Source organism: Alnus glutinosa, chromosome 9 (assembly GCF_958979055.1).
Source record: "Alnus glutinosa chromosome 9, dhAlnGlut1.1, whole genome shotgun sequence".
NCBI classification, from domain to species: Eukaryota; Viridiplantae; Streptophyta; class Magnoliopsida; order Fagales; family Betulaceae; genus Alnus; species Alnus glutinosa.
This window is the reverse complement of record NC_084894.1, coordinates 26,766,023-26,775,073: the sequence shown is the minus strand read 5'-3', so window position 1 is coordinate 26,775,073 and position 9,051 is coordinate 26,766,023. Positions and strand designations below refer to the sequence as shown.

Genomic DNA, 9,051 nt, shown 5'->3' with positions numbered 1-9,051 from the left:
ATCTTCTTCTTCTTTTTTTTTTTTTTAATTAAATCATAGTCTCTCATTAGGCACCAACATATAGGCCTTGTTTGGAAAAGTACTGTGCAGAACAGGATAGTGGGTTGTTAATTTTGGAGTTAATAAAAAATGATAGATGTGATATAAAGTAAAAAGAATTTATATAGAAAAGTGAAAAAAATTTGTATTGCAGTGAATTTTTTTATTTGAATAGTAATAAAAAATTATTGATGTAATATAAAAAATAAAAAAAGTTGAAATGTTTTGATATTGATTGTTATTGAAAAATGTAAAAATAAAGTGAATTTTTTTTTTTTTTTTTTGTTGTTGTTTGCCAAACAAGACCATAGTATCCTTCTCTTTTGGGCCATAGAAGACACATTGAGAGGCCCTAAAAAGGCCTTAAGCCCAATTAACAATTTCATGGCAAGTTCTTCCCTTCGCACCCAAAACCCTAGAAAAGCGTTTCATTTCCAAATCCCGGATTTGAGAGAACACTTTCAGAATTAGAGCGCGCAAAGCACAGAACCGGAAATGAAAATCGTCTCTTTCGCGTTTCGTTCATGTCAAAATGGCTTATCGCGCCGATCTCCGCGACCCCATTTAGTCCGAACTCTCTCTACAGATGCAACTTCAGGTGTTCTCATTGTATCTTTCACTTCTACATTCGCATATTGCTTGCTCTTTTTGTTGGATGCAAATTGTTGTGAAATTAACGTGTGTACGTAAAGGAGACAATTTGTGAAGATTTTCGTGATGGGTTATGTTGTTCTAAGGTGTATTGCTTGTTACTGTTATATTCTTGGGCAAATCGTTATGAATTTATTGTGTATGTGTGTATTATGGAGAAATTTTGTGAAGCTTTTCGTGATCGGGTTATTTTGTTCCAAGGTTTACCATAATGGGTTGTTTTCTGTATGCTATGTTCTACTAGAGTTTTCGTGGTACAACCGTGTGAGCTTCTGAATTTATTGTTTTGGTTGTCTTCGACCTTTTGAACAGGTAGTGGTGGGGTTGATGGTAATAAGCAAACAAACTCATTTGAGCGAGCAGATGAGTTTGAGAGGCGGATTTTTGGTGACTCTTCTGGGGGCAATGCTAAGTCCGATGCCTTTTTCCAAAAGCTTGATAGACTGGGGGGTCGCGACAGATTGGGTCCTAGAGTGAGTGAAGGACGTAATTCCCAGACACTGGATAGCCTAGATGAAAGTTTCAACACATTGTCCGATGGATTGGATGGGAGGTTGAAGGAAGCAGCCGCATATTTTCAGTTTGATTCAGACGAAATAATGAAAGAAGATTACACGTTTAGACCGGATATGAATTTTGAACGTGGAATGACTTATGAGACAAAGGTATTGTAGTGCACGCAGCTGAGGCCTCTATTATTCTGCCTTTCCAGTCTTCCATAATAATGGTTTTGGGATTATTTTGGAAATGCTAAAGCTTACGTTTTGAGCTGATCCTGTTTGTTCGGAGAGTATAATTTATTCTACGAGGATGTAATGATTGCGCGCCACAGAATTCACATGTGCCATTTGTTCAAGATTAATAAGTGGCATGTATTTGTGTATTGCTTGTTTTCTATCTTTCTTTTGCCCAAAATATTGTAAATACACGTGAACATGTAGCGTATTCTAATATATGGACATGCTTATGTGTGGATAATATATATATTTTTTTACAAATTGAGTCAAATGAATGGATGCTCTGATTCATAATTCATGAGATGATTGTTGTGAAAAATCCCGCGTTCATTTCTTTTTATCAGTTAAATTGGGAATTCTTAACAGCTTTTGGATGATTGATTAAGAGGGGAAAACATTAAATCAACTTGTTATTTTGCAATATTTATTCTTCCTTGAAAGAAATGTAATATTGGTTCAACTATATCATAATTCAAGGGAGTCAAATCCGTAGGCCATGTTCTACAATTTCCTTTGCTATATGCTAGTGAATATTACAATGGTGTTTAGTGTATACGTTTTTCATTTCAGTTTACCGTTTAACCTTTATTACTGGTGCTGTGATGGTGTTCTCTTTTACCATTAACCTATTTTTATTTTTCTCATTTAAGCACTGCATGACCTTATGCAGGATCTTGATCTTAGAAGGCCAGGAGTGTGGAGACCTGCCAAAGGGCCTGAATTTGAAACTACTACAAAGGAGGTTCTAGAAAAAGCTGATTTTAGGGTGAGCTTATCTGTAATTAATACATGCCTTCTCATGATTTTACGCTCTTTTGAATGCGATCATAGAAGAAGGATTACTGTTGCTTTAGATTACTAGTTGCAATCACATCCCATGTTTATGACTTATATTGATCGATATCTAAATAAGAGTGGTGAATTTATAATGATTAGGATTTTCAATTCCTGATCTTGTAAGAGCTGCCTCATCAGTAGTTGTGATTACTGAATTGGAAGGGTAGTGCATTTCACAATTTGAGGTCATTAAAGTTGGGTTTTTGTCCATTGCTTTTTTCTATTGAATTTAATTAATTGTTTATGGTCATTGGATCAAATGACATCTTTCATAAACAAGAGTGGGGACATAGGACTCTTCGATACATTAAACCTCTTGGAGTACGGTGTAGAGCACACATTCAACTGATAATTTTGAAGTATTTACTGTTAGAATATTGATTAGTACAGCCAAGATACTTTCGGGAATCAGGATGGGATACTTGTAGGGTTAAAACTAATGTCTTTAATAAAAAATGGGGCTTCTTTGGCAATTTAATGTCCTTGGGCTATAATTGAAAAAAGAAAAAATAACTGACAAGTTAGGCATTGTTGTCCCAGACTCCTGTGCCCCATGCGATTTTTCCTAGGCTGTCTTTTTTGAAGACATTAAAGATGAGGCAATTCTCGTCGACGCTGAAGTGCTTGAGGTGGTTGGAGAACACATGCTTGGATTGGGTCACAGGGTGACAACAGTGAGGAAGTTGATGCAGTCCCACCAGTGGGAGTGACAGATATTGGCTGGGCAGGTGGGGAAAAGGCAGTTGATCTGCATCAATATGATGGTGGAGAGCGTTATGGATGATAAGGTTGTTGGTCATGTGGGTTCGACGGGCTTCATTGGGTGGCCATCACTGTAGTAGACTAGTAGTAATCCCTAAAGGTTGGCTCACTCAGCGCTTTGCATCTGGGCATGATGAGAGGGTTGCAACCCTGTACTAGCCTCCATAATCAAAATCGTTCTCCATCATGTGCAATCTCTCTTTGTTTTGATGTTGTGCAGCAAGGAAGGGGATTGGGTAAGAAGAACGAAGAAGTTAGAGGAAATTGGGCTCCAAAAGATATCAAGCTTTTTGTATTTAAGTACATGAAAGAACTTATACTGGGCCTTCTATATTGGGTTCCAAAAAAAATTAGAAATTATTTAAGAAATGTTAATAAATCAACCATACCGAATAAAATGAAAAATAGCTTCTATCCTTGCTATTTTCTTAGAAAACTCAATATTTTTGGAACAGTAAAGGGATATATGGAGGTGAGTGTAAAAAAATAATCGTGGTGAGGTTATGTTGTATTTTGATGTCATGATTTTTCTTGTCTGCTACCAGACCGTTCAAAAGTGGATTTGGCCTTTGTTTTTGGTCCAAGTGGCTATTTGAGATCTTTCTATGCTGCTGCCCTTTGAAGTGGGCTTACGGTTATAATATTCTTATCACATTTTTTTTCGAAACCATATGGCATACTGCATTATTTTTAATATCAGATAAAGTATGTCTATCCTTCTTTATCTTTCTTATCTATTCTATGCAGAATGTCAGATTCCTCGCAAACTTCATAACAGAGGCTGGAATTATTAACAAGAGGAGCAAGGTAAAAATGAGACCTTATACATGAAATTAATGCGCGTGTGAAATAAATGTAGCTCAATAGATTGAATTTGAGAGAACTTATGTTGACACGCGAATCTTCCTTATATTTTCCTTGTTTATTGAGCCAAATTTATGTGTAAATCTTCCCCTTATTTTCTTTATTCATCAAGCAGACTCGCATTAGTGCCAAGGCTCAGAGGAAGGTTGCTAGGGAGATCAAAACAGCCCGAGCTTTTGGTTTAATGCCTTTCACAACCATGGGGACAAAATCGTTTATGTTTGGAAGAACTATGGAAAATCTTGATAAGGATTTCGAATATGAAAGTTATGATAGCCAGATCATTGCAGATGGTAAGGACCCTCTGGAAGCTTAGGCTACGAGGTGAATGTTAAATTTCTATGTTCTTTTTTGTCAACAGCCCCAATTGAGCACCCTTGGCAAAAGAGAAGGAGAAGAAAAATATGAAAAGAGATATCTTCATAATTAATTGGTTGTGTTGAATTCTGTGTCAACACAATGGTCTTGTTGGTATGTCATGTAAATCATTGTTTTCGTTGGCATACATCAACTGCAGTAACAACATTATCATTAGCCCGGGTGACTCGTGGCTGTAAGGATTCATAATTTTGATCAAGTGAGCATCATTTATTTCTGTTACTTAGTGTTGTTCTACTTGGTATGTTGTATATTCTCTGCAGTAGCAATTGTTGTCGTTGGCTTGACTATTTTATGCCTTTAGTGATTCATCTTTTTGATTTTATAGTCACTCTAGCATATCTATTTTGTTTTCTTGTTATTCTTTTTCGGGAAACTACACTTAGCCCTATCAATCTACCATCTTATGGTCTGTTTAGGTTTGCGATTTTAAAAAGTGCGATTTAAAATAGCAATTTTAAAAGTAATTTTTAAAAATGTAGTTAAGCGTTTAAAATCGCACTTTGGCCTTTAAAATCTTAGATTATCTTTTAAAATTTTGCATTTTCAAAAATGTACTTCCTTGCCTATTATTTGAAAAAATAGTTTTTTGCGTTTTTAAATTTTTAAATTGCATTTTTTAAAAAATGCAATTTCTAAACAGTTAATTTTTTGTGATTTGATTTGAAATTGCACATTTTGTCTAAAAAATTGTAATTTCAAACGCACTCTTATTTGCAATGTCTTTTCAATCTTTTAATTGGTTTAACGTGCCTTGCTGGTCTATCAAAGGGGTTGCTATTTTTCCTTTTTGCCCTCCAAAAAGACAAATATCTCAATTTTTTTCTTAAAAAAAATTTAAAAAAGCAAAATAAAACTTAGTTTTTTTTTTTTTTTTTTTTTTTAATTTTTTTTTTTTGGTGGGGGGTGTGAGTGTGTGTGGTTATTTGAAGAGAAAAGGGGGGTAGATTGGTACAATACATTAAACCAAACTAATTGAAAGATTTGAGGACATTGCAACAAGATAAAGAGCGGAGGACATTACAAATTGAGTGAAATTTTTTTTTTTTTATTTTTTTTGTCAAACGAAACAAAATTAGTACACCTTTTATGCTTCTAATCTCTGAATAGCGAGAAATCCGAATTTTAAATTATTTTGATACACCAAAATTTAATTTACTAACGTACAATATAAAACGTGAGTGTAAATCCGATCGAAAGAAATCTTCATTGTACACTTACGAGGAATAAGTGTAGTTCCTCATGTGTTTTTTATTTTTATTTTTTATTAATCATATGGGACCTTTCAAATTAAAAGTTAGAAATAGACGAAATATATGATTCGGTTTGATAGCTTCTTGACCAAAGGGTCAAGAAAAGGGCCACACAAAAGGTGTTTGTGTAGCAGACTAAAATATCAGCTAGCTGCTGGTAGGCACACCTGCTCCGACAACACTCTTGGTTGATATGGCGAAGAGTATGTATGTGACATCTAATCCTGGAACCTATATATATAGACTACAATCTATGAAGATTTTTCTATCATGGAGCTTCAAACTTTTTCCCAGGGAGACGATTACTTACAGCAAAGAGTCTTGGTTTGGCTTTCTTTCATAACACTTATTATTAACTTTTTTTTTTTTTTTTTTTAAAACAAAAAATTAACAGACAATAAAAAAACACAAAATGCTCAAAACTATTTTCTTGTAACAAAACCAGTACCAAACAAAAGCTTTGTTTTTCCAGTTATTTTGGGAATTTTTTCTTTGGGGTTCTCGGTTTCAAGCTCATTCTAAGGCCCCGTTTGAAAACCACTTTTCCCTCCCCTCCCCTTCCCTTCACTTCTCCCAAAAAACATCAACTTCAAAACATTCAGAACTTTTTCACTTTTTATATCACATCAACACTTTCTTATTACTTTTTAAATAAAAAATTCACTACAGTATAAATTTTTTTTCACTTTTTCATATAAATTATATCAACTTTATATCACATCAATTTTAATTTTCAATCATTCGAAAAAAAACCCAAGGGGAGGGGAGGGGAGGGAAGGGGAGGGGGAGGGGAGGGCAAGGGGTTTTCCCACGTGTTAATTAACTAATTATTAATCATAACTATCATTAATGAGTCACCTATTGTTCATGAGTCAATGTCACAGCCTATCTAATCAAGTTATATGTATTATTATAAAAATACCTCCTCGAAAGTCTACTGTCTACATTAAAGCAAATGATTAGTTTTAGACGCTTAAAAAGGAATTAGTTATTTTTAATTCAACTTTTGTTATTTTATTTATTTTTACCATTTAGATAGAATTTTTGTGAGAAGATTGTAGTAAAAATTGTAGAATTCTAAATATTTGTTTACGATCTTGTACATGGCTTAAATACAATCTTAATCATGTGTATATAAGTTTTATTCAAGGTTTGTATCATTTGATATTAGAGCTATTATCACGTCAAGCATGATATCAGACGCAACTCGTAGGCTTCGTTTGGTTTGCGAAATATGCCCCCCGGAGACCCCTCAAGGAGTGGTTGCGGCCACCCACCATTTTTCAACTTTTTTTTTTTTAAAAAAAAAATAATAATAATGTGTGGATTTTTTTTAGTAATTTTGATTGGAGGATTTCAATTAAAGTGTATGTGTTGTTACCAAACTAAATATTATGAATAATCATTCCATTTCACTTCTATTTTATTCATGAGAATAACTATTCATTTTCCCAATGGAATACTCATTTTGCAAACCAAATGAGGCCGTAAAGTATGTGATCAAATAGGTTGCAGCTTTATGGTTGAGTTACGGAGGTGGCGATCTATAGGCTGGATTAAAATGTCTTGGTAGTATGTATGAAAATAATATTAAATCATTGAATACTAATAGGAGAGTGAAGTCGCCAAAAGAGAAAGAGTTATCATTATGCCAATGTTAATAGAGTATAGTCGTCGTAGACGTCAATTGCAGAATGCTATGATATATTACAATCCTAAGTATCCCACACAGCTTAAGTGCAATTTTAACCATGTATATATACTCTTGAATACCCTCCTTTTGCAAGATGATTTTCAAAAGTGAATTCTACTCAAAATTTGTATGAACTACATTTCCTTTCTCATCAATTCACAGACCTCCCAAAATTAGGAAAAAGAACAAGAAAAAAACTAAATACAACATAGTTTTTTTGTTTTCTTCCCCTTCCAGAATTTAGTTTATATTTTATAAACATTTATGCATTGTTTGGTTCACTATAAAGACTCATGGAATTAAATACTTATTCCTATATAATAGTCATTTTTTTTTATTATCACCAAATTAAAAAGTATGAATAACTATTATATTCTACTTTTTTTTTCATATATTAATTCAACTTTCCTGTTTATGGACTTCAAAATTTAAATTATATATGGATAATATATTTTGGAAAGAGTGGTGGAAGAGTGGTGGAAGAGTGGCAACCATCCGCAAGTGTAGCTGTTCCGACAGCTAATAATAGCTCAAAGGACTTCAGGGGTGAGCTTTTTGCAGCATTGAATTTTCTTAAAATCTCACCAAATTAATTACTAGACCAATCCAAACTATATATAATAGGTCGGCTTCCTTACTTTTCATGCAGCGACTTCATAACTACCCACTGCATTGACTTTTGCGACTCAATTTTTGCCCTATATCTTTTAAACCCACCTAAACATCACCAATAATATTTATTTCGAAAAAAATTAAATTTACTCCCTAGATTTTTAGGTGATTTTTTTTAATATGGTATTTAGGTTTTCAATTTTGATAATTAGGTTCTTGGGTTTTTCGGTTAGTTTCAAGAGAAATGCTAGAGCATCTACTGTGGTCATTCTTAGATCATTTTGTGCGACTTGACAAAAAAAAAAAAAAGAGGAATAAAGAGAAAATTGGTTACAAGCTGTATTTTTTTTTTATTATTATAAAAAAGGGTGCCAAGTCAACACAGAAGGACCCAAAAAGAATTATAGTAGATGCTATAGAATTTCTCTAGTTTCAAATGGGTTTCTCCATCAATCTATCGTCCAATTAATTAATGGTATGTCTCACCATACCAATTAATTACTGCTATGTGGTTCTCGTTTGGAATGTTATGTGCCAACTGTATGTGTCACGTGGTACAATTAGTTTATATTATTAATATCCCTAAATAAAAAAAATTAGAACAATTAAAAACAATTTGTTTTTAGAGAGGGCTGGCTGACCACTATTAATTGGTGAGAGGGGTTACCCCCTCATTACATGACTTGTCAAATGAGAGTTGTGTGTCATTAATTAATTGATTTGACGTGGCATATTATTAATTAATTGGACATGAGGTTAATAGAGAAACATATTTAAACTAGAGAGAAACTTAAAAATCTAATTGTCAAAATTGGAAACATAAGGAGTAAATTGAAATTGCATTAAAACCTAAGAATTAAATTTAACTTTTTTTTTTTTGTTGGATGAATTAAAGCTTTATAACCCAAACTCAAAGTTTACAACTCTCCAGTGTTTACTGCATTCACATTCTAACAAGGGACAAACCTCCAAGAAGAATAACAGGTACTGCTGTTCACAAAACAACAAGCAACAAAACCTTTAACACTCAAATAAGAATAATGTTTTTTGCACAACTTTACCTCCTTTTTTTTTTATTTTTTTATGATCAACCATTGAATTTGTTTTTTTACATGTAAGCCCTAAATATTCAATGATTAATCTTAAAACAAAATTATTAGAGTTGTGTAAAAGTTATGCAATAGTTGTGCAAGAAACATTAGTCCCCAAATAAACCTCACAATCA

The 9,051-nt window shown here is 33.3% G+C and overlaps 1 protein-coding gene across 1 annotated transcript; it reads left to right on the top strand.

Moving 5' to 3' along the window:
• The first annotated feature begins 439 nt into the window (after positions 1-439).
• Positions 440-4,490, top strand: LOC133876668 (uncharacterized). The gene is made up of 5 exons (XM_062314925.1): positions 440-637; positions 1,003-1,355; positions 2,098-2,193; positions 3,774-3,833; positions 4,006-4,490. Exons 1-5 carry the CDS (start codon positions 535-537, stop codon positions 4,204-4,206), a joined length of 813 nt encoding a protein of 270 aa, XP_062170909.1. The 5' UTR covers positions 440-534; the 3' UTR covers positions 4,207-4,490.
• Positions 4,491-9,051: the final 4,561 nt, after the last annotated feature.